At 47.5% G+C, this 26,853-nt stretch overlaps 1 protein-coding gene across 1 annotated transcript in view; it reads right to left on the bottom strand.

Annotated features, from left to right (window-relative positions):
• Positions 1-26,592, bottom strand: part of LOC147718134 (uncharacterized) — a 93,706-nt gene extending 67,114 nt beyond the window's left edge. Inside the window, exons 1-3 of the mRNA XM_086919207.1 lie at positions 26,541-26,592; positions 18,693-18,812; positions 17,784-17,939 (exon numbers count right to left, since the gene is read on the bottom strand). Of these exons, the coding sequence (XP_086775333.1) occupies positions 17,784-17,939; positions 18,693-18,812; positions 26,541-26,592 (328 nt within the window). The remainder of the gene's footprint in view (positions 1-17,783; positions 17,940-18,692; positions 18,813-26,540) is intronic.
• Between the last annotated feature and the right edge of the window lie 261 nt (positions 26,593-26,853).

Below are 26,853 nucleotides of genomic sequence, written 5' to 3'. Positions count from 1 at the left end.
ACTAATTTGCATATAGCCAAGTTCTAAGCTGGGATGGTGCAGTGAGCTGAAAAACGGTGATGGATCAAGCCCTGATCTTTGGACTGGGTAAGAGTGGTCTGCTTAATTCAGACACTCTGTTCATCACCACCCCCCTTTTCTGAATCATTTTTGTCCACCATAAGCGTGGAAGGGTATACTCAGATGTGAGTCCCTAGCTCATTGCACCATCAGGATTCAAGCAAGCCGGGCCGAAGACGGCTCAAATGCCAGAAACCGGTCCCCGGTAGCTTGTTTCCTTCCCAGTATAAGAATTGGCTTTGTAGTTTGGTCTGCCCTGTTCCCATGATGCACTGGGCCAGAGTCAGACTAATTTGCATATAGCCAAGTTCTAAGCTGGGATGGTGCAGTGAGCTGAAAAACGGTGATGGATCAAGCCCTGATCTTTGGACTGGGTAAGAGTGGTCTGCTTAATTCAGACACTCTGTTCATCACCACCCCCCTTTTCTGAATCATTTGTGTCCACCATAAGCGTGGAAGGGTATACTCAGATGTGAGTCCCTAGCTCATTGCACCATCAGGATTCAAGCAAGCTGGGCCGAAGACGGCTGAAATGCCAGAAACCGGTCCCCGGTAGCTTGTTTCCTTACCAGTATAAGAATTGGCTTGGTAGTTTGGTCTGCCCTGTTCCCATGATGCACTGGGCCAGGGTCAGACTAATTTGCATATAGCCAAGTTCTGAGCTGGGATGGTGCAGTGAGCTGAAAAACGGTGATGGATCAAGCCCTGATCTTTGGACTGGGTAAGAGTGGTCTGCTTAATTCAGACACTCTGTTCATCACCACCCCCCTTTTCTGAATCATTTTTGTCCACCATAAGCGTGGAAGGGTATACTCAGATGTGAGTCCCTAGCTCATTGCACCATCAGGATTCAAGCAAGCCGGGCCGAAGACGGCTGAAATGCCAGAAACCGGTCCCCGGTAGCTTGTTTCCTTCCCAGTATAAGAATTGGCTTGGTAGTTTGGTCTGCCCTGTTCCCATGATGCACTGGGCCAGGGTCAGACTAATTTGCATATAGCCAAGTTCTAAGCTGGGATGGTGCAGTGAGCTGAAAAACGGTGATGGATCAAGCCCTGATCTTTGGACTGGGTAAGAGTGGTCTGCTTAATTCAGACACTCTGTTCATCACCACCCCCCTTTTCTGAATCATTTTTGTCCACCATAAGCGTGGAAGGGTATACTCAGATGTGAGTCCCTAGCTCATTGCACCATCAGGATTCAAGCAAGCCGGGCCGAAGACGGCTGAAATGCCAGAAACCGGTCCCCGGTAGCTTGTTTCCTTCCCAGTATAAGAATTGGCTTGGTAGTTTGGTCTGCCCTGTTCCCATGATGCACTGGGCCAGGGTCAGACTAATTTGCATATAGCCAAGTTCTGAGCTGGGATGGTGCAGTGAGCTGAAAAACGGTGATGGATCAAGCCCTGATCTTTGGACTGGGTAAGAGTGGTCTGCTTAATTCAGACACTCTGTTCATCACCACCCCCCTTTTCTGAATCATTTTTGTCCACCATAAGCGTGGAAGGGTATACTCAGATGTGAGTCCCTAGCTCATTGCACCATCAGGATTCAAGCAAGCCGGGCCGAAGACGGCTGAAATGCCAGAAACTGGTCCCCGGTAGCTTGTTTCCTTCCCAGTATAAGAATTGGCTTGGTAGTTTGGTCTGCCCTGTTCCCATGATGCACTGGGCCAGGGTCAGACTAATTTGCATATAGCCAAGTTCTGAGCTGGGATGGTGCAGTGAGCTGAAAAACGGTGATGGATCAAGCCCTGATCTTTGGACTGGGTAAGAGTGGTCTGCTTAATTCAGACACTCTGTTCATCACCACCCCCCTTTTCTGAATCATTTTTGTCCACCATAAGCGTGGAAGGGTATACTCAGATGTGAGTCCCTAGCTCATTGCACCATCAGGATTCAAGCAAGCCGGGCCGAAGACGGCTGAAATGCCAGAAACCGGTCCCTGGTAGCTTGTTTCCTTCCCAGTATAAGAATTGGCTTGGTAGTTTGGTCTGCCCTGTTCCCATGATGCACTGGCCCAGGGTCAGACTAATTTGCATATAGCCAAGTTCTGAGCTGGGATGGTGCAGTGAGCTGAAAAACGGTGATGGATCAAGCCCTGATCTTTGGACTGGGTAAGAGTGGTCTGCTTAATTCAGACACTCTGTTCATCACCACCCCCCTTTTCTGAATCATTTTTGTCCACCATAAGCGTGGAAGGGTATACTCAGATGTGAGTCCCTAGCTCATTGCACCATCAGGTTTCAAGCAAGCCGGGCCGAAGACGGCTGAAATGCCAGAAACCGGTCCCCGGTACCTTGTTTCCTTCCCAGTATAAGAATTGGCTTGGTAGTTTGGTCTGCCCTGTTCCCATGATGCACTGGGCCAGGGTCAGACTAATTTGCATATAGCCAAGTTCTGAGCTGGGATGGTGCAGTGAGCTGAAAAACGGTGATGGATCAAGCCCTGATCTTTGGACTGGGTAAGAGTGGTCTGCTTAATTCAGACACTCTGTTCATCACCACCCCCCTTTTCTGAATCATTTTTGTCCACCATAAGCGTGGAAGGGTATACTCAGATGTGAGTCCCTAGCTCATTGCACCATCAGGTTTCAAGCAAGCCGGGCCGAAGACTGCTGAAATGCCAGAAACCGGTCCCCGGTACCTTGTTTCCTTCCCAGTATAAGAATTGGCTTGGTAGTTTGGTCTGCCCTGTTCCCATGATGCACTGGGCCAGGGTCAGACTAATTTGCATATAGCCAAGTTCTGAGCTGGGATGGTGCAGTGAGCTGAAAAACGGTGATGGATCAAGCCCTGATCTTTGGACTGGGTAAGAGTGGTCTGCTTAATTCAGACACTCTGTTCATCACCACCCCCCTTTTCTGAATCATTTTTGTCCACCATAAGCGTGGAAGGGTATACTCAGATGTGAGTCCCTAGCTCATTGCACCATCAGGATTCAAGCAAGCCGGGCCGAAGACGGCTGAAATGCCAGAAACCGGTCCCCGGTAGCTTGTTTCCTTCCCAGTATAAGAATTGGCTTGGTAGTTTGGTCTGCCCTGTTCCCATGATGCACTGGGCCAGGGTCAGACTAATTTGCATATAGCCAAGTTATGAGCTGGGATGGTGCAGTGAGCTGAAAAACGGTGATGGATCAAGCCCTGATCTTTGGACTGGGTAAGAGTGGTCTGCTTAATTCAGACACTCTGTTCATCACCACCCCCCTTTTATGAATCATTTTTGTCCACCATAAGCGTGGAAGGGTATACTCAGATGTGAGTCCCTAGCTCATTGCACCATCAGGATTCAAGCAAGCCGGGCCGAAGACGGCTGAAATGCCAGAAACCGGTCCCCGGTAGCTTTTTTCCTTCCCAGTATAAGAATTGGCTTGGTAGTTTGGTCTGCCCTGTTCCCATGATGCACTGGGCCAGGGTCAGACTAATTTGCATATAGTCAAGTTCTGAGCTGGGATGGTGCAGTGAGCTGAAAAATGGTGATGGATCAAGCCCTGATCTTTGGACTGGGTAAGAGTGGTCTGCTTAATTCAGACACTCTGTTCATCACCACCCCCCTTTTCTGAATCATTTTTGTCCACCATAAGCGTGGAAGGGTATACTCAGATGTGAGTCCCTAGCTCATTGCACCATCAGTATTCAAGCAAGCCGGGCCGAAGATGGCTGAAATGCCAGAAACCGGTCCCCGGTAGCTTGTTTCCTTCCCTGTATAAGAATTGGCTTGGTAGTTTGGTCTGCCCTGTTCCCATGATGCACTGGGCCAGGGTCAGACTAATTTGCATATAGCCAAGTTCTAAGCTGGGCTGGTGCAGTGAGCTGAAAAACGGTGATGGATCAAGCCCTGATCTTTGGACTGGGTAAGAGTGGTCTGCTTAATTCAGACACTCTGTTCATCACCACCCCCCTTTTCTGAATCATTTTTGTCCACCATAAGCGTGGAAGGGTATACTCAGATGTGAGTCCCTAGCTCATTGCACCATCAGATTCAAGCAAGCCGGGCCGAAGACGGCTGAAATGCCAGAAAACGGTCCCCGGTACCTTGTTTCCTTCCCAGTATAAGAATTGGCTTGGTAGTTTGGTCTGCCCTGTTCCCATGATGCACTGGGCCAGGGTCAGACTAATTTGCATATAGCCAAGTTCTGAGCTGGGATGGTGCAGTGAGCTGAAAAATGGTGATGGATCAAGCCCTGATCTTTGGACTGGGTAAGAGTGGTCTGCTTAATTCAGACACTCTGTTCATCACCACCCCCCTTTTCTGAATCATTTTTGTCCACCATAAGCGTGGAAGGGTATACTCAGATGTGAGTCCCTAGCACATTGCACCATCAGTATTCAAGCAAGCCGGGCCGAAGATGGCTGAAATGCCAGAAACCGGTCCCCGGTAGCTTGTTTCCTTCCCTGTATAAGAATTGGCTTGGTAGTTTGGTCTGCCCTGTTCCCATGATGCACTGGGCCAGGGTCAGACTAATTTGCATATAGCCAAGTTCTAAGCTGGGATGGTGCAGTGAGCTGAAAAACGGTGATGGATCAAGCCCTGATCTTTGGACTGGGTAAGAGTGGTCTGCTTAATTCAGACACTCTGTTCATCACCACCCCCCTTTTCTGAATCATTTTTGTCCACCATAAGCGTGGAAGGGTATACTCAGATGTGAGTCCCTAGCTCATTGCACCATCAGGATTCAAGCAAGCCAGGCCGAAGACGCCTGAAATGCCAGAAACCGGTCCCCGGTACCTTGTTTCCTTCCCAGTATAAGAATTGGCTTGGTAGTTTGGTCTGCCCTGTTCCCATGATGCACTGGGCCAGGGTCAGACTAATTTGCATATAGTCAAGTTCTGAGCTGGGATGGTGCAGTGAGCTGAAAAACGGTGATGGATCAAGCCCTGATCTTTGGACTGGGTAAGAGTGGTCTGCCTAATTCAGACACTCTGTTCATCACCACCCCCCTTTTCTGAATCATTTTTGTCCACCATAAGCGTGGAAGGGTATACTCAGATGTGAGTCCCTAGCTCATTGCACCATCAGGATTCAAGCAAGCCGGGCCGAAGACGGCTCAAATGCCAGAAACCGGTCCCCGGTAGCTTGTTTCCTTCCCAGTATAAGAATTGGCTTGGTAGTTTGGTCTGCCCTGTTCCCATGATGCACTGGGCCAGGGTCAGACTAATTTGCATATAGCCAAGTTCTAAGCTGGGATGGTGCAGTGAGCTGAAAAACGGTGATGGATCAAGCCCTGATCTTTGGACTGGGTAAGAGTGGTCTGCTTAATTCAGACACTCTGTTCATCACCACCCCCCTTTTCTGAATCATTTTTGTCCACCATAAGCGTGGAAGGGTATACTCAGATGTGAGTCCCTAGCTCATTGCACCATCAGGATTCAAGCAAGCCGGGCCGAAGACGGCTGAAATGCCAGAAACTGGTCCCCGGTAGCTTGTTTCCTTCCCAGTATAAGAATTGGCTTGGTAGTTTGGTCTGCCCTGTTCCCATGATGCACTGGGCCAGGGTCAGACTAATTTGCATATAGCCAAGTTCTGAGCTGGGATGGTGCAGTGAGCTGAAAAACGGTGATGGATCAAGCCCTGATCTTTGGACTGGGTAAGAGTGGTCTGCTTAATTCAGACACTCTGTTCATCACCACCCCCCTTTTCTGAATCATTTTTGTCCACCATAAGCGTGGAAGGGTATACTCAGATGTGAGTCCCTAGCTCATTGCACCATCAGGATTCAAGCAAGCCGGGCCGAAGACGGCTGAAATGCCAGAAACCGGTCCCCGGTAGCTTGTTTCCTTCCCAGTATAAGAATTGGCTTGGTAGTTTGGTCTGCCCTGTTCCCATGATGCACTGGGCCAGGGTCAGACTAATTTGCATATAGCCAAGTTCTGAGCTGGGATGGTGCAGTGAGCTGAAAAACGGTGATGGATCAAGCCCTGATCTTTGGACTGGGTAAGAGTGGTCTGCTTAATTCAGACACTCTGTTCATCACCACCCCCCTTTTCTGAATCATTTTTGTCCACCATAAGCGTGGAAGGGTGTACTCAGATGTGAGTCCCTAGCTCATTGCACCATCAGGATTCAAGCAAGCCGGGCCGAAGACGGCTGAAATGCCAGAAACCGGTCCCCGGTAGCTTGTTTCCTTCCCAGTATAAGAATTGGCTTGGTAGTTTGGTCTGCCCTGTTCCCATGATGCACTGGCCCAGGGTCAGACTAATTTGCATATAGCCAAGTTCTGAGCTGGGATGGTGCAGTGAGCTGAAAAACGGTGATGGATCAAGCCCTGATCTTTGGACTGGGTAAGAGTGGTCTGCTTAATTCAGACACTCTGTTCATCACCACCCCCCTTTTCTGAATCATTTTTGTCCACCATAAGCGTGGAAGGGTATACTCAGATGTGAGTCCCTAGCTCATTGCACCATCAGGTTTCAAGCAAGCCGGGCCGAAGACGGCTGAAATGCCAGAAACTGGTCCCCGGTACCTTGTTTCCTTCCCAGTATAAGAATTGGCTTGGTAGTTTGGTCTGCCCTGTTCCCATGATGCACTGGGCCAGGGTCAGACTAATTTGCATATAGCCAAGTTCTGAGCTGGGATGGTGGCGTGAGCTGAAAAACGGTGATGGATCAAGCCCTGATCTTTGGACTGGGTAAGAGTGGTCTGCTTAATTCAGACACTCTGTTCATCACCACCCCCCTTTTCTGAATCATTTTTGTCCACCATAAGCGTGGAAGGGTATACTCAGATGTGAGTCCCTAGCTCATTGCACCATCAGGATTCAAGCAAGCCGGGCCGAAGACGGCTGAAATGCCAGAAACCGGTCCCCGGTAGCTTGTTTCCTTCCCAGTATAAGAATTGGCTTGGTAGTTTGGTCTGCCCTGTTCCCATGATGCACTGGGCCAGGGTCAGACTAATTTGCATATAGCCAAGTTCTGAGCTGGGATGGTGCAGTGAGCTGAAAAACGGTGATGGATCAAGCCCTGATCTTTGGACTGGGTAAGAGTGGTCTGCTTAATTCAGACACTCTGTTCATCACCACCCCCCTTTTCTGAATCATTTTTGTCCACCATAAGCGTGGAAGGGTATACTCAGATGTGAGTCCCTAGCTCATTGCACCATCAGGATTCAAGCAAGCCGGGCTGAAGACGGCTGAAATGCCAGAAACCGGTCCCCGGTAGCTTGTTTCCTTCCCAGTATAAGAATTGGCTTGGTAGTTTGGTCTGCCCTGTTCCCATGATGCACTGGGCCAGGGTCAGACTAATTTGCATATAGCCAAGTTCTGAGCTGGGATGGTGCAGTGAGCTGAAAAACGGTGATGGATCAAGCCCTGATCTTTGGACTGGGTAAGAGTGGTCTGCTTAATTCAGACACTCTGTTCATCACCACCCCCCTTTTCTGAATCATTTTTGTCCACCATAAGCGTGGAAGGGTATACTCAGATGTGAGTCCCTAGCTCATTGCACCATCAGGTTTCAAGCAAGCCGGGCCGAAGACGGCTGAAATGCCAGAAACCGGTCCCCGGTAGCTTGTTTCCTTCCCAGTATAAGAATTGGCTTGGTAGTTTGGTCTGCCCTGTTCCCATGATGCACTGGGCCAGGGTCAGACTAATTTGCATATAGTCAAGTTCTGAGCTGGGATGGTGCAGTGAGCTGAAAAATGGTGATGGATCAAGCCCTGATCTTTGGACTGGGTAAGAGTGGTCTGCTTAATTCAGACACTCTGTTCATCACCACCCCCCTTTTCTGAATCATTTTTGTCCACCATAAGCGTGGAAGGGTATACTCAGATGTGAGTCCCTAGCTCATTGCACCATCAGTATTCAAGCAAGCCGGGCCGAAGATGGCTGAAATGCCAGAAACCGGTCCCCGGTAGCTTGTTTCCTTCCCTGTATAAGAATTGGCTTGGTAGTTTGGTCTGCCCTGTTCCCATGATGCACTGGGCCAGGGTCAGACTAATTTGCATATAGCCAAGTTCTAAGCTGGGCTGGTGCAGTGAGCTGAAAAACGGTGATGGATCAAGCCCTGATCTTTGGACTGGGTAAGAGTGGTCTGCTTAATTCAGACACTCTGTTCATCACCACCCCCCTTTTCTGAATCATTTTTGTCCACCATAAGCGTGGAAGGGTATACTCAGATGTGAGTCCCTAGCTCATTGCACCATCAGGATTCAAGCAAGCCGGGCCGAAGACGGCTGAAATGCCAGAAAACGGTCCCCGGTACCTTGTTTCCTTCCCAGTATAAGAATTGGCTTGGTAGTTTGGTCTGCCCTGTTCCCATGATGCACTGGGCCAGGGTCAGACTAATTTGCATATAGCCAAGTTCTGAGCTGGGATGGTGCAGTGAGCTGAAAAACGGTGATGGATCAAGCCCTGATCTTTGGACTGGGTAAGAGTGGTCTGCTTAATTCAGACACTCTGTTCATCACCACCCCCCTTTTCTGAATCATTTTTGTCCACCATAAGCGTGGAAGGGTATACTCAGATGTGAGTCCCTAGCTCATTGCACCATCAGGATTCAAGCAAGCCGGGCCGAAGACGTCTGAAATGCCAGAAACCGGTCCCCGGTAGCTTGTTTCCTTCCCAGTATAAGAATTGGCTTGGTAGTTTGGTCTGCCCTGTTCCCATGATGCACTGGGCCAGGGTCAGACTAATTTGCATATAGCCAAGTTCTGAGCTGGGATGGTGCAGTGAGCTGAAAAACTGTGATGGATCAAGCCCTGATCTTTGGACTGGGTAAGAGTGGTCTGCTTAATTCAGACCCTCTGTTCATCACCACCCCCCTTTTCTGAATCATTTTTGTCCACCATAAGCGTGGAAGGGTATACTCAGATGTGAGTCCCTAGCTCATTGCACCATCAGGATTCAAGCAAGCCGGGCCGAAGACGGCTGAAATGCCAGAAACCGGTCCCCGGTAGCTTGTTTCCTTCCCTGTATAAGAATTGGCTTGGTAGTTTGGTCTGCCCTGTTCCCATGATGCACTGGGCCAGGGTCAGACTAATTTGCATATAGCCAAGTTCTAAGCTGGGATGGTGCAGTGAGCTGAAAAACGGTGATGGATCAAGCCCTGATCTTTGGACTGGGTAAGAGTGGTCTGCTTAATTCAGACACTCTGTTCATCACCACCCCCCTTTTCTGAATCATTTTTGTCCACCATAAGCGTGGAAGGGTATACTCAGATGTGAGTCCCTAGCTCATTGCACCATCAGGATTCAAGCAAGCCGGGCCGAAGACGCCTGAAATGCCAGAAACCGGTCCCCGGTACCTTGTTTCCTTCCCAGTATAAGAATTGGCTTGGTAGTTTGGTCTGCCCTGTTCCCATGATGCACTGGGCCAGGGTCAGACTAATTTGCATATAGTCAAGTTCTGAGCTGGGATGGTGCAGTGAGCTGAAAAACGGTGATGGATCAAGCCCTGATCTTTGGACTGGGTAAGAGTGGTCTGCTTAATTCAGACACTCTGTTCATCACCACCCCCCTTTTCTGAATCATTTTTGTCCACCATAAGCGTGGAAGGGTATACTCAGATGTGAGTCCCTAGCTCATTGCACCATCAGGATTCAAGCAAGCCGGGCCGAAGACGGCTCAAATGCCAGAAACCGGTCCCCGGTAGCTTGTTTCCTTCCCAGTATAAGAATTGGCTTGGTAGTTTGGTCTGCCCTGTTCCCATGATGCACTGGGCCAGGGTCAGACTAATTTGCATATAGCCAAGTTCTAAGCTGGGATGGTGCAGTGAGCTGAAAAACGGTGATGGATCAAGCCCTGATCTTTGGACTGGGTAAGAGTGGTCTGCTTAATTCAGACACTCTGTTCATCACCACCCCCCTTTTCTGAATCATTTTTGTCCACCATAAGCGTGGAAGGGTATACTCAGATGTGAGTCCCTAGCTCATTGCACCATCAGGATTCAAGCAAGCCGGGCCGAAGACGGCTGAAATGCCAGAAACCGGTCCCCGGTAGCTTGTTTCCTTCCCAGTATAAGAATTGGCTTGGTAGTTTGGTCTGCCCTGTTCCCATGATGCACTGGGCCAGGGTCAGACTAATTTGCATATAGCCAAGTTCTGAGCTGGGATGGTGCAGTGAGCTGAAAAACGGTGATGGATCAAGCCCTGATCTTTGGACTGGGTAAGAGTGGTCTGCTTAATTCAGACACTCTGTTCATCACCACCCCCCTTTTCTGAATCATTTTTGTCCACCATAAGCGTGGAAGGGTATACTCAGATGTGAGTCCCTAGCTCATTGCACCATCAGGATTCAAGCAAGCCGGGCCGAAGACGGCTGAAATGCCAGAAACCGGTCCCCGGTAGCTTGTTTCCTTCCCAGTATAAGAATTGGCTTGGTAGTTTGGTCTGCCCTGTTCCCATGATGCACTGGGCCAGGGTCAGACTAATTTGCATTTAGCCAAGTTCTGAGCTGGGATGGTGCAGTGAGCTGAAAAACGGTGATGGATCAAGCCCTGATCTTTGGACTGGGTAAGAGTGGTCTGCTTAATTCAGACACTCTGTTCATCACCACCCCCCTTTTCTGAATCATTTTTGTCCACCATAAGCGTGGAAGGGTATACTCAGATGTGAGTCCCTAGCTCATTGCACCATCAGGATTCAAGCAAGCCGGGCCGAAGACGGCTGAAATGCCAGAAACCGGTCCCCGGTAGCTTGTTTCCTTCCCAGTATAAGAATTGGCTTGGTAGTTTGGTCTGCCCTGTTCCCATGATGCACTGGCCCAGGGTCAGACTAATTTGCATATAGCCAAGTTCTGAGCTGGGATGGTGCAGTGAGCTGAAAAACGGTGATGGATCAAGCCCTGATCTTTGGACTGGGTAAGAGTGGTCTGCTTAATTCAGACCCTCTGTTCATCACCACCCCCCTTTTCTGAATCATTTTTGTCCACCATAAGCGTGGAAGGGTATACTCAGATGTGAGTCCCTAGCTCATTGCACCATCAGGATTCAAGCAAGCCGGGCCGAAGACGGCTGAAATGCCAGAAACCGGTCCCCGGTAGCTTGTTTCCTTCCCAGTATAAGAATTGGCTTGGTAGTTTGGTCTGCCCTGTTCCCATGATGCACTGGGCCAGGGTCAGACTAATTTGCATATAGCCAAGTTCTGAGCTGGGATGGTGCAGTGAGCTGAAAAACGGTGATGGATCAAGCCCTGATCTTTGGACTGGGTAAGAGTGGTCTGCTTAATTCAGACACTCTGTTCATCACCACCCCCCTTTTCTGAATCATTTTTGTCCACCATAAGCGTGGAAGGGTATACTCAGATGTGAGTCCCTAGCTCATTGCACCATCAGGATTCAAGCAAGCCGGGCCGAAGACGGCTGAAATGCCAGAAACTGGTCCCCGGTAGCTTGTTTCCTTCCCAGTATAAGAATTGGCTTGGTAGTTTGGTCTGCCCTGTTCCCATGATGCACTGGGCCAGGGTCAGACTAATTTGCATATAGTCAAGTTCTGAGCTGGGATGGTGCAGTGAGCTGAAAAATGGTGATGGATCAAGCCCTGATCTTTGGACTGGGTAAGAGTGGTCTGCTTAATTCAGACACTCTGTTCATCACCACCCCCCTTTTCTGAATCATTTTTGTCCACCATAAGCGTGGAAGGGTATACTCAGATGTGAGTCCCTAGCTCATTGCACCATCAGTATTCAAGCAAGCCGGGCCGAAGATGGCTGAAATGCCAGAAACCGGTCCCCGGTAGCTTGTTTCCTTCCCTGTATAAGAATTGGCTTGGTAGTTTGGTCTGCCCTGTTCCCATGATGCACTGGGCCAGGGTCAGACTAATTTGCATATAGCCAAGTTCTAAGCTGGGATGGTGCAGTGAGCTGAAAAACGGTGATGGATCAAGCCCTGATCTTTGGACTGGGTAAGAGTGGTCTGCTTAATTCAGACACTCTGTTCATCACCACCCCCCTTTTCTGAATCATTTTTGTCCACCATAAGCGTGGAAGGGTATACTCAGATGTGAGTCCCTAGCTCATTGCACCATCAGGATTCAAGCAAGCCGGGCCGAAGACGGCTGAAATGCCAGAAACCGGTCATCGGTACCTTGTTTCCTTCCCAGTATAAGAATTGGCTTGGTAGTTTGGTCTGCCCTGTTCCCATGATGCACTGGGCCAGGGTCAGACTAATTTGCATATAGCCAAGTTCTGAGCTGGGATGGTGCAGTGAGCTGAAAAACGGTGATGGATCAAGCCCTGATCTTTGGACTGGGTAAGAGTGGTCTGCTTAATTCAGACACTCTGTTCATCACCACCCCCCTTTTCTGAATCATTTTTGTCCACCATAAGCGTGGAAGGGTATACTCAGATGTGAGTCCCTAGCTCATTGCACCATCAGGATTCAAGCAAGCCGGGCCGAAGACGGCTGAAATGCCAGAAACCGGTCCCCGGTAGCTTGTTTCCTTCCCAGTATAAGAATTGGCTTGGTAGTTTGGTCTGCCCTGTTCCCATGATGCACTGGGCCAGGGTCAGACTAATTTGCATATAGCCAAGTTCTAAGCTGGGATGGTGCAGTGAGCTGAAAAACGGTGATGGATCAAGCCCTGATCTTTGGACTGGGTAAGAGTGGTCTGCTTAATTCAGACACTCTGTTCATCACCACCCCCCTTTTCTGAATCATTTTTGTCCACCATAAGCGTGGAAGGGTATACTCAGATGTGAGTCCCTAGCTCATTGCACCATCAGGATTCAAGCAAGCCGGGCCGAAGACGGCTCAAATGCCAGAAACCGGTCCCCGGTAGCTTGTTTCCTTCCCAGTATAAGAATTGGCTTTGTAGTTTGGTCTGCCCTGTTCCCATGATGCACTGGGCCAGAGTCAGACTAATTTGCATATAGCCAAGTTCTAAGCTGGGATGGTGCAGTGAGCTGAAAAACGGTGATGGATCAAGCCCTGATCTTTGGACTGGGTAAGAGTGGTCTGCTTAATTCAGACACTCTGTTCATCACCACCCCCCTTTTCTGAATCATTTGTGTCCACCATAAGCGTGGAAGGGTATACTCAGATGTGAGTCCCTAGCTCATTGCACCATCAGGATTCAAGCAAGCTGGGCCGAAGACGGCTGAAATGCCAGAAACCGGTCCCCGGTAGCTTGTTTCCTTACCAGTATAAGAATTGGCTTGGTAGTTTGGTCTGCCCTGTTCCCATGATGCACTGGGCCAGGGTCAGACTAATTTGCATATAGCCAAGTTCTGAGCTGGGATGTGCAGTGAGCTGAAAAACGGTGATGGATCAAGCCCTGATCTTTGGACGGGGTAAGAGTGGTCTGCTTAATTCAGACACTCTGTTCATCACCACCCCCCTTTTCTGAATCATTTTTGTCCACCATAAGCGTGGAAGGGTATACTCAGAGGTGAGTCCCTAGCTCATTGCACCATCAGGATTCAAATCAGGAAACATGCAGGGCAGAAGATACCCATAGAAGACACATATCAAGCTGTTCCCAGTTTCTACTAGTACTGTATTTAATATTATTAAACCTTAGGAGACGGTTTGGGATCCAGCCCCTGCTGCTCTGTGTCACTCCTCATTAGACTAAGGAAGGCACTGCTGAGTGCCCTGACAGGCCCATTTATGCTGAAATACTGCAGTCACTGGGGTTTCCAAGGTACACCCACTCCATAAAATGAATTGTACCTAGTAGGAATCCCCCCATACATTCGCAGTCAAGACATCTGCTCACACACTGAGATATTCCTAAACAAAATTCATTAGATGGATTGTGAAACAGCTTCTCCCTCCTCCTCATATAATCAGGATCCTGGAAATGCCAATAAGGCTGAACCATGTTGTGTTATCAATAACACAACAAAATGAAATGAAGAACAGTTTGACCAGAAGTGAGGGGCAGTATGAGGTGGCTGACTGGACGCATGTCAGCACCCGACGCACCTATTGATGAGTAGTTACAGCTCCATATCTAAAAGGATTCTTTGGAGGACTGAAATAACTGGTCCAATGATCATTGCTGGGGATTAGAGCTGAAGCTTGCATCTCCTTTCCTCCTTAGCCAAGTTGTTGACCAGCTTACTTTATTTCTGTTTCCTGCTTCCTACTAAGAGACCTTCCTACATGAATTTAATATGGAAACCAGTACCCTCCCTCAATGTTTACTTTTATTAGGGAACATGGAAGAGCTGTGAAAACACGTGATGTCTGACTCACCTAAAGAAAACTCTAAGGGCCAGATGTAGGTAGCGTAATTCCGGTCAGTAACGGCCGAAATTACCGAATTTCAGCCATTACCGACCGGACTTAGAATTTTCATAAGTAGGTGGCTTCATTTCAGACTCAGTAATTTACTGAATCGGTATTTAAGAATTCGGTAAATTACCGGATCTGAAATGTAGGGAGCACTCAAATGAGTGCTTTTCCCATTTTAGGATTCGTTATTTACCACCAACTAGAAGTTGGTGGTAAATAATGAAAACGTTAGAAAAAGCATTTTTGTTGCTTTTCAAACAGTGCCATGTTGCACTTAAGGCATGTATGTCTGCAACATGTGCACCCATACACATTTGAGGGGTGCAACAGGGTGTCAAAGTGACACCCTGCCACCCTTCAATGTTTGCCCCATTTACCGAATAGGTATTTACCGATTCGGTAATTGACATTCATTCCTATGGGCCTGGAGGCCCATAGGAATGAGTGTCAATTACCGAATCGGTAAATACTGATTTGGTAATTACAAAACTTACAGATTCAGTAATTTTGGGGGAAAAATTACCTACATCCCATTTGCCTGTTCTTAAATACCGAATCGGTATGATTCAGTATTTAAGAATCGGTAATCTGGGATTACCTACATCTGGCCCTAGATGTTTAAAATCTGTGTCTCTGTTCCATACCTGTGAGAACATATTTGATACCAATGAGAATTATTTGAGGAGGCATGTTTAATTCCCATTACATGATTACCTTGACAAAACATTGGTTGCTGAGTTTGTGAAGTCAATCTATATGAAGATGTATATTAGTGGCCTCCGTGTTGTGCTATGCAACCGTCAGAGGTATGTATGCTCTTGGCGTTAAGAGCTGGGGCAAGGAAGAGTGATGTAGAGTAAGGAAGAATATTTGCGAGAAGTCATGACACTAGCTAAATCAAGCTCCATGTATTACACAAGCTCCATGACTTACAGACAGCTCATGCAAATATGGTCCACAGCCTCTCAGTTACATTAGTCAGGAACTCAAAGTATACAAACATTGCACATCCCATCCATTATAAAAATTGAAGCCACACACTATACGTACATACTATATCCCCAGTGTCACAGATGTCACAGTCACACATAGTATTTTTCTTGCACATCTCCTCAGTTGTAAATGTCATAGTCACACATTATATGCATCCTGCACATCCCCTTAGTTACAGATGCCTGCCATAAGCTGCATGTACCATGCACACCCCCCTCTTAAGTATAACAGTCCCAGACAGAACATACCCTTAACATCCCATCTGTTACAGATGTTGGAGTCACAAACTGTAAGTATCCTGTACATTTCCACTGTCACAGATTGTGGAGTCACAGACTGCATGTACCCTGCACTTCACCTCTGTTTGTATTTGATGTTACATCATGTAGTGTTAAAACTTTTTATAAAACAAAAACATCTGCCAGAATCAAGCTTCCTGGTGCTGTCAAGAGAATAAATGACATATGTGTCCAAAGAATGAGACTTGAGGTGTATCTAAAAAAGATGCATTTAAATTGCTTTCTAAAACGTGACAGAATGTTATTATAACTGAGCTGTACAGGAAGAGTATTCCATAATTTGGTAAGCAAATGAGCATCCTCCTCCCCTCGATCTCTTGATTTTGGGGACGGCAAGGAAGGCCAGATCGTTAGATCTTAGTGCTCCTGAGGCAGTATATGGAGTGATAAGATGTTGTTGTACATGAGAACCAGATTCATATGTTAACCTGTGGGCAGTGCACAGAGCCTTAAATTATATCTGTCTCTTAGTGAGTAGCTAATGCAGGCATCCCCTCGGTTACAAATGTCAGAGTCACAAACTATACGTACCCTATAGCTACTCTCTGTTAAAGATGTTGGTGTCACTGACTGCAAGTACTGTCCACTATTCCTCAGTTCGAGACGTAGGAATCACAGACTGTATTTACCCTGTGTATTCAACACCCAGACAGCCCCAACAGACAGCAACACAATAGACCCTCCACACACCATCAACCACATCCCCTTGCTAGCCTGGACCAGTGTGAGCGTCGATGACACAATCAAGACCATGAGCACAATCCACTCCAGACCCAATTCGTACCACATCTTCAATAAAGCAAGCAGCTCCATCGCACACCACCTACGCAATGTCATCAATCTCTCCCTTGAGACGCGACCTTCCCAGAGAGCTGGAAACACGCAGAGATCAACGCCCTAATCAAAAACCCAAGGCAGACCCAAGAGACCTCAAGAACTTCCCACCCATCTCTCTACTCCCCTTTACGGCCAAGGTCATCGAGAAAATCGTTACCATACAGCTAACCCGATACCTGGAAGAGAACAGAACCCTGGACCCTTCACAGTCAGGGTTCTGCAGCAACCACAGCATTGAGACCGCCCTCATCACCGCCACCGACGACATCAGGACCCTGCTAGACAACGGGGAGACTGCAGCACTCATCCTCCTATACTTCTCCACCACCTTCCACACCGTCTGCAACCGCACACTACAAGCACGCCTCCACGCCGCAGGGATCAGAGAAAGGGCTCTGGAATGGGCCACCTCCTTCCTCTCCGGCAGAACCCAGAGCGTCTGCCTCCCCCTGTTCCATTCGGAAGCCTCCGAGATCAACTGCGGCGTACCCCAAGGATCCTCCCTCGGCCCAACACTGTTCAACATTTACATGGCCCCGCTTGCACACGTTGCCTGACAGCACAACATCAACGTAATCTCCTACGCTGACGACACTCAACTGATCCTCTCTCTCACCAAGGACCCCATCACCACCAAAATAAACCCCATGAAGGACTGAAGGCCGTCGCCGACTGGATGAAGATCAGCCATCCGAAGCTGAACTCGAACAAGGAGGAGGTCCTCATCCTAGGCTCCAACTCGTCAGCCTGGGATGACTCGCCAGCAGCAGACTCAACTACGGAAACTCCCTCTACGCGGGAGCCCTGACCAAGCTCATCAATCGACTACTACCTATCCCAAACGCCTAAGCACGACTGATCCTCAGTTTCTTATGTCAGAGTCACCAACTGAATGTATTATGCATATTATCTGTGTAACGGATGTCAGTCATTAACGTACATACCTTGTATATCTCCTGCACTGGCTCCCATCAACAAGAGGATATCCTTCAAGCTCCTCATCCGCGCACACAAGGCACTCCACAAGACCGGCCCAGCCTACCTCAACAGACGGCTCTCCTTCTACACCCCCAACCGCCAGCTACGCTCCGCCGTCTCTCACTTGCCACCGTCCAGCGCATCCTAAGATCCACCGGCAGGAGATCCTTCTCCCACCTCGCCGCAAAGACATAAAACACCCTCCCACTGAGCCTATGATAGAACCGAGACCTGCTGACCTTCAGGAGGACACTAAAGACCTGGCTGTTCGATCAGTAGCGGCCCCCACCTCCCCCCAGCACCTTGAGACCCTCGCGGGTATGTAGTGCGCTTAACACATGACGGATTGATTGATTGACCCTGCAAATATCCTCAGTTTCTTATGTCAGAGTCACCAACTGAATGTATTATGCATGTTATCTGTGTAACGGATGTCAGAGTCATGAACGTACATACCTAGTATATCTCCTCCATTGCAGAAGTCAGAGTCGCAGCAAGTTCTTCTAATTCTTAAAGAAGAAACTGAGTTTTTACCGGAGGACTTTCTTCCACAGGTTAATTTTTGGGAAGGATCCAGACAGTCCTTGAACGCCGTTAGAATAACATCAGTCCCTGTTGGAACAAATGCATAGTGTGAGTTTCAGAGCAGAGCAGAGTAGTATGGATGAAACCACTGCCCCATGAAAAAGCAAGGGTTTGGTGTGTCAAAGTAACTTATAGAATATTTGTTAGCAAATGTCAATTTTATGGTGGGGAAAAATCCCTCCTGCACATTTTTGAATGGGCTGTCACATCTCACACCTCCCTCAACAATGCTTACTTAATGGAATTCTGTCACTGGTGTCACTCTCATGCCTTTAATACTTTTAACACACTTCTAATCTCCAATATTTTCTGCCAGAGACTGTTTAAAAATGAGTACTTTGAAAACCTGCAAGCAAGAGAACTGCTGCTGGCAAGATTGAGGAATTTATACCAGAAAGCACACATTAAGAAACCACATATTGCTGCCATGTGGATGTAATGGAAGCCAATTTGAAGGGTGCTTGGCACCCGCACATTTTTCATATCAGAGGCACATGTATATTATGACAACCCATCACATGGTTGCTCTGTCACTCTATATTTTAAAAAAGCACACAAGCAAAGCTTCCTACAGCTTTGGCTCTAAATTGTTGTACTTTTAGGACTGTAATGGTATGTAGGTGTTGTTGATACTTGTATCTCGCAGCGCTGTCAGAAGTGACCAGTGGTGCAAGCTGCAATAGCCTCTTAAGAAATATCTTTGGGCATGGTACAAATTAAGCACTGGCCAGCATGTTGATGATCCAGTCAGGTTACAGATATGTGGCATGTGGCACTCACCCAATGTGTTGTTCTCCAGTCCTTTGATGCAGTGAGTGACGTCAGGAGAGCATTGCTTGTAGATACCAGAGCATTGGCTGGTGCCGGTGGAAAGACAATGCTCACAAAGTAGACAATCTGCTGGACAAAGAAATGAATTCTAGAGATCTGAGTATAATTGTACTTTCATTTCAAAGAGGGAGAAATGCATGTAAAAAACAAGTATAGATGTGTTAACCTTAGAGTGGGGCCCATCCACTATTTGCATTAAAATGATTTAGGAATAGGGAGAAGCCAAGAAACCTCTGTGGCTGTATCATACATATGGTGAATTGTCCTTGCTTGCGACAGGCACACCTTAAAAAGGTACACTGGGTGCTAACAAGGAAAATGTGCTGTATTAGGATGAATGCCCTGGCCCCAGGGCAGCAGCAAAATCAAGTTATATTGGGGGCTGCACATTCATATGAAAATCCGAGCATCTGATTTGAAGCTGCTCCATGTTTCACAGTGCAGGTGGCTGCCTGCCGGCACTTTTAAGGAAGATTATTAATCCCCTTGCAGGTAGGTGAAGTGAGGGACTGCACCCGCCTGAGACGCACTGACAGTGTGCAACGTTTTAGTGCACCTCCGGACTGCTTTTCTGCCTCTGACATCTCTGATACAAATGAGGGAATGTCTCTGCCTCTGTGCCTGTGTTGACAGGCACAGAGGCAGAGACATTCCCTCATTTGCGTCCGAGGCCCCTTCTGTAATACCAAAGGGCCCAGGAGCACACACAATGGGCACAAACTCTTTTTGCACCCCAGAGGCATTTGTGTGATATGGCACCTGGTCATCAATTGTGCAAAATATAATGAAAAACATAAAAATGTAGCAGATAATTCTTGCTGTTTGAGGAGTAGACAAGTAAAGAAAAATAAAAAAACAGCAATTGGGGAGAGATGGGCAAAAGTTGAGGTACAATAGTATTGTAACAGACTGTGACGGAAAGAGAATACCATAAACACAGACATGGGTAGACAGAGAAGGACAGCAAATATAGAAAAGGGCAAACAGAGATAAGAAGATTTAATTAAATATAGAGGGGCAGACACGAACACGAACACGAACACGAACTGGACACGAACGGTCGCTCCCCTCGCCTCCTCCTCTCCGGATATTGGTGGTATCGTAGCGCCTGAATTTACTTTGATTTGGATATTCAGAACGTAGCGCTTGTCTGCATACTCCCTATTAACATCGTAGCGCCCAACTCTGATTAGCATTTTATTTCACTTGCGCGCACTTGTGGACTTTTCTTTGACTCCTCTCCTATTACCCGTGGTCTTGTAGCGCTTACTCGGCATTGGATATTTACATAATAGCGCTTTACTGCACATTCCTCATTACTATCACAGCGCTTGACCTCTGATTGTTATCTCGTAGCGCTAGCGCGCACTACTGAGCATTTATCTGGCGGTGTGCGTGTTGTATGTTACTAGCATACTTTCACAGCGCTCTGACCCTGCGCTTCTATTCTGCTTCAATTGCTGCATGATCCTGACCAGACATAGCCCTCCTAGCGCCCCATTACTCCCACTGCCTGTGCCTCAAGCAGCGTTTGTTGTTGTTGCTGCCATTTTGTTTGTGGTCACTGGCCCTTCCTCCAGCTCGCTCCCGCCTCCCAGCCGCCCCTCCCACGCTCCGCCCCCCCCACCATCCATTTATGACAGATGCCCCAACGCGCAGCGTCCACGCGCTGCGGCCGCGCCGAAGGTGCGCCAAAGGTAAGCCCGTCTACGCCCGTCCGCACCAAGCCCGCGCCCTGCGCCAGACCCCCTGGCCCCCGTCCCACCCACCCCACCCGCATCACATACGACGCCTCCACCCTCTTAGCCCTTAACCCCGGCCGTCTCTCCAACTGCATCCAAGCCGCTCCTGGACACATCCATGGACCCTTCTCTTGCAAATCCTGCAAGTTCGACCGCACCAAGACCAACTCTTCACCCTCGGACACAAAACAGTTCTCTGACACAAACCACCTAAAATGCATCCTGCTCAACACCCGCTCGGTCCACAGGCACGCCATCGACCTCTGGTATCTACTTGACACCATCTCTCCAGACGTCGCCTTCCTAACAGAAACATGGATGAACGCCACATCAGCCCCAGACATCACCATTGCCATCCCGGAAGGCTACAAGATCATCCGTAAGGACCGTACCGACCAAACAGGAGGAGGCATCGCTATCGTCCATAAGAAATCCATCCGCATCTCAACCAGCTCAGACATCAATCTCGCTAACGCTGAACACCTTCACTTCCAGATCCACATCGACCCCAAGACCACACTCAGAGGCACCCTCCTTTACAGGCCACCAGAACCCCGTGCACAATTCAGTGAGGACATCACAGACTTTATCACCCCACACGCCCTCCCCTCCGAGGATTACATTCTTTTGGGAGACCTCAACTTTCACCTGGAAAAGAACAAAAACCGCAACGCCACCACCCTTCTGGACAATCTCGGCAACCTCGGACTCAAACAACTTGTCACTACCCCCACCCACACCGCAGGCCACACACTCGACCCTATCTTCCCCTCCAGCAAACATGTCTCCTTCAGCCACACCACAGCTCTCCTTTGGACGGACCACAGCTGCGTTCACTTTACCTACAATAAGACCACAACCAACAACCATCCTCAACCCACTCTGCGAAGAAACTGGAACAAAATCACCATTGACCAGATCTCTTCATCTCCTCAAACCCCGACCAAGCAGCCATTAACCTCACCCAATGGCTATCCAACAGCGCCGACATCCTAGCACCGTTGAAAAGACGTCAAATAAAACTAGGCAGCAAGAAGACCTCCTGGTTCAACGATGATCTTAAGAAAGCTAAGAAACTCTGTCGCTCCCTTGAGAAGGCCTGAAAAAAAGACCCAAACACCAGCACCAAGGACGCCTTCAAAAACGCCACCCGTATACACCACCAACTGATCCGGAACGCCAAGAAAGCCGCTTTCAAGGACCGACTAGATAACAATGCCTACAACAGCAAGGAATTATTCAACATCGTCAAGGAATTTACCAACCCCTCAGCCAACTCCAACGACATCACGCCCTCTCAAGCCCTCTGCAACTCCCTAGCCTCATTATTCCACAACAAGATCGCAGACATCCACAACAGCTTCGACAACCGACCCGAAGACCAACCCACCCAACCCTCTGCAGGACCCCCACCCCCCTTGAACATCCTCAATGACTGGAACCCAATCTCCACTGAGGACACCATCCGCCTGATGAACTCTCATCCACTCAGGATCCCCCACAGACCCATGCCCTCACCACATCTTTAACAAAGCAGACTTCATTATAGCACCGCACCTCCGAGACGTCATCAACTGCTCCCTCAACTCCGCCACCTTCCCGGAAAGCTGGAAACATGCCGAACTCAGCGCCCTTTTGAAGAAACCCACAGCTGACCCCACCGAACTCAAAAACTACCGCCCCATCTCGCTCCTTCCATTCCCGGCCAAAGTCATCGAGAAAGCTGTCAACAACCAGCTTGCCGCCTTCCTCGAAACCAACAAATCCCTCGACTCCTCACAGTCCGGCTTCCGAGCCAAACACAACACTGCGACCGCACTAATCGCAGCAACAGACGACATTCGAACTCTGCTAGACAACGGAGACACAGTCGCCCTCATCCTCCTCAACCTCTCCGCAGCCTTTGACACAGTTTGTCATAGCACCTTAATACAACGCCTCAGAAACATCGGAATCCAAGGAAAAGCACTGGAATGGGTCACCTCGTTCCTTGCCGGAAGAACTCAGAGAGTCCGCCTTCCACCATTCAAATCAGAAGCTACCGAAGTCATCTGCGGCATGCCACAAGGATCCTCACTCAGCCCCACCCTCTTCAACGTATACATGAGCCCCCTCGCGGCCATCGCACGCCAACACAACCTCAACATCATCTCCTACGCTGATGACACTCAACTGATACTATCACTCACCAAAGACCCTAACACCGCCAAAACCAACCTACATGAAGGAATGAAAGAAGTAGCCGAGTGGATGAAGCACAGCCGTCTAAAACTGAACTCAGACAAAACAGAAGTCCTTATCCTAGGTACCTCCCCCTCCGCCTGTGATGACTCTTGGTGGCCAGAGGCCCTTGGAAAAGCACCCATCCCGACGGACCACGCACGGAACTTAGGTGTCATCCTGGACTCCTCACTCTCTATGAACAGACAAGTCAACGCTGTCTCATCATCTTTCTTCAATATTCTTCGCATGCTCAAAAAAACATTTCGCTGGATCCCCATCGAAACTAGAAAAACGGTCACCCACGCACTGGTCACGAGCCGCCTGGACTACGGAAACACCCTATACGCCGGTACCACCGCAAAACTCCAACGCATCCAGAACGCCTCAGCCAGACTCATACTAAACATCCCGCGTAAAGACCACATCTCTGGACACCTGAAAAACCTCCACTGGCTCCCCGTTAACAAGAGGATTACTTTCCGCCTCCTAACCCACGCACACAAAGCACTCTACGAACTTGGACCCGAATGCCTCAACTCACGACTTTCCTTCTACACCCCCTCCCGCCAGCTACGATCCTCCAACCAAGCCCTTGCAACTGTACCTAGCATCAACAAAACCACCATGGGAGGCAGATCCTTCTCCTACCTGGCAGCTAAAACCTGGAACTCACTTCCCACTCACCTTCGCCTCACTCAGAACCACCTAACATTCAGAAAGCAACTTAAAACCTGGATATTCGACAAGTAATTCCCCACCCTTCTTCAAGCGCCTTGAGACCCTCTGGGTATGTAGCGCGTTATACAAATCATTTGACTTGACTTGACTTGACAAAACAGAGCAGCAACGAAAGCGGATGATCTGTGTTGCATCGAAAGGCAGAGAGCAGACCAGCACAATATCTACATAGCTATTGTGCTATTTACCTCTCTGCCTGTGCTGGAGCACTTCTGGCTACCTAGTGCCATGCACACTCACTTGCACCATAGTGCAAAGCAGTGTGTGATGTCTTGCAGGGATTTTATACTGGAGAGCTACCCTTCCTGTACACAATGTCGATGGTTAGACATAGATGAAAGATGTTACACATAACAAAGTGCTGTAGATTTAAATGCAGAAGTAACGATGGAAATGGTTGAAGGAAAGAAAAACTGTGTCGGAGGACAATTATATGATGTGTAAATACTCCCTCACTGAAGGCTTTCCACCGTACCTTGTGCTAGTAACGAGGTCTTCGCATAAGTTCGTCCTAACCAGACTTAGGTTCAGAATTGTTCATGAGTTGGTGTTTTGGCCTAACATAAAGCAACATCCTAAAGAACCATGTCAGTGTGATGGTATATCAAAACAGAGCACCCTGCACTTTTTACTTATATGCAAATTGTACCTGAACTATCGAATTTTGTACCTTAAGCCTTTATTTGTTAAATATGGGGTACGTACAGAGGATGAGGCAATGAGTCTCATTTTTAACATGAAATCTGCTGATATCTGTTTTTACACTGCCACGTTTTTAATCAAATCTATCAGTGTACGTAAAAGCATGATAGATTAGCATATTGGTCTGTATTGTATTGAAACCTATTTTTAAACCTCAATGATTTATGTACATGTACTTTTTATATGTGCTTTTATGGTCAATTCTTTTGTACCAAATAAAGCTTCATGAATTGAAAATTAGTGTCATGTCATGTAATAAATACTGCAACCTACATATGACATTTAAGTTCAATGGCAATGGTGCTCTTTATGGGTCAACTTACTTACTATAGGGTCAATGATATCAAGCCATTTTGCATCACAGTTTTAAGACAGAAGACACATTGTGGCATTGATGCACAGTCCACATAGTCATAATAGCAGAAAAATAGGTATCCTTGATATGTGAATAATCTAGAGAGACCACTCAGCAAAAGCACATTTTCTATAGTTGGGTTCCCCCATTTTTTACTAAAGGAACTTCTGACCTTTTCTGTGATTCAAACTTGCTGACCATGCCTTAGTCATAAATGTTGGGCTTAAAAAATAAACTAAATAAAGCTAATGTGATCATACCTGTCAATTTCCTAGGTAAACTACTGGAGTGAAGTTAAAACGTTCCTCATTTACACCTAAATGAAACTTGCTTTTAGATGAGTGTGCGTTCAGTAGAAAGGATGGCTAAACTGTTTTCAACATAATATCTTCATTAAGACTTTAAGGGGCACATGCATCAGGCATTTTACTGGTAGCTATTATTTAATCACTATTCCTTAGCTTAATGAATGTGGCCCTAAATTGCTAACTTTTGGTTAGAAGTTCTATAAAAAAATCAAATTGCAGTACACATGTAATCCTCTATGGAATGGGTTGAGCAAACAAGATTGTGTTTCCCTATAGGTTGAAAGTCTTTTTCAAACATAAAAGCCAGAGCTCAATTATTATGCAGCTATAAAGATTTCACATTCTTAGCTTATCTGGTTTTCAAGTAATAGCACACAAAGATAAAGACGCTAAACTCAGGGCCTCCATATTGCATCTCCCTTTGAATAACCTTTTTTTTACACTATGAACTTGAGTTGGGAGTGGGACACAAGTCTCATGTTTGGTGGAGTTTAAGTCAAGGAACACATTAGACGTGTTGGTACAGATTTTGTTCCCTTTTTCATGACAGTAACAGCCATCATAACAAGGAGGTTTGTTATGAGGAATCCAACACAGGAATTTTTTTTTATAATTTCTCCACTTGGCTTAATGAGACAATAGGATAGATTCTATCCCAGGAAATCCTTAGAAGTTGGGTCACATTGACTTAACTTCCTGGAGGAAGCACTGGACAATTATAGTTCTTCATTCTGTATTATAAGCAACGGCTGAATGGTTCTACCACTTCAAACCTGACACAATCCCAGCACCAAATCACCTGACAAGGAGGAAGAAGTTAAGAATGAATAACTGCCTGAGAGAGGACTGTGAAAGAAGACTGAGAAACATTTGTTTCCACCTGTGTCTTGACACTGCAAGCATAGACGGCCTATACAACATGGTTGAACTAGCCACTTGCTTCTCCACACTTTCAGGAAAATATATTTTGGTGATCAACTTATAGAAACTGTGACAACAGTGCTCTGAAAGTGATTACCCTCAATCCTGCACCTGTTTCAATGTTTGAAACCATAATTGACTGCATTGTCACAGGGAGACATGTCTCAGGGTACAGGACTCAAACACTTACAAGGTCCAGCCAAGCAGAGCCTCAGACAGGTGCCAGGTAAAGTTAGGCACCCTCTAAATGATAATAATAATAATAATAATACTCAGGTTTATAAAGCGCAAACAGCTACTTCAACGACAGAGGTGTCCCGGCGCTCAAGCAGCACATGCAGGGTGATTTAAAAGCTGGAAACAGACGTAGTTATTGGTAAACAGTCATGTCTTCAGTGGCATGGACTACAGATTTACGGCAGTCTTCTGGTGCCAGATGTAAGAATTTACAGAGGTTTTTCAATTTAATTCAAGTTACTGCAAATAATTCAACATATAGCCAACCTAGAGCAAACCATAGGGGGTGTGCCTACAACAGCTCCAGATATTCAGTTTGTGGGTGGGGATTCCCTTGGAATTACAAGTTGAATAAAACTAAGATAAACAATGGAACATACAGGTAACAACAGGAAGAAAGGGGAAAGGGCAGTCATATGATAGTAGATGGAGTCGGCTGGGGACATTTAATCTTACAGCTAATTCCTCGAGAAAAGTAAGCTCTGTCCTGATCATTTCTTTCTTGTTATCTATGTGCACATTTAAGTGAACTCAAAATAATTAAGACTGTAAAAGGGCATGCTCATCTTACCTCCACTTATCAGTGCTTGGACAATGGCCACTGCTACAAGGATGGCCCTCATGGGGTAGGGTTAATGATTATGTGACCTGGATCACTTGCCTAGGTCTTCTGCGCATCTCATGCTCAGGGCATGCATTTTATAGTGTCTCAGAAGGGGGGAGGGGGGTGCATGATACCTGATCTCTGTACACAGTATGTGGCTGAACCCTTTGATTGTGACTGGGTGCAGTTCTCTGGTTGCTGACATCATCCCTGAGAAGTGCATTAAAATAAACTGTATGACATGATGTGAGGCAGATTTATTGAACAAAAGTAAACTCGT

Source organism: Lissotriton vulgaris, chromosome 4_2 (genome assembly GCF_964263255.1).
Source record: "Lissotriton vulgaris chromosome 4_2, aLisVul1.2, whole genome shotgun sequence".
Lineage (NCBI taxonomy): Eukaryota > Metazoa > Chordata > Amphibia > Caudata > Salamandridae > Lissotriton > Lissotriton vulgaris.
The sequence above is the reverse complement of the archived record's forward strand: the minus strand, read 5'-3'. Positions and strand labels throughout refer to the sequence as shown.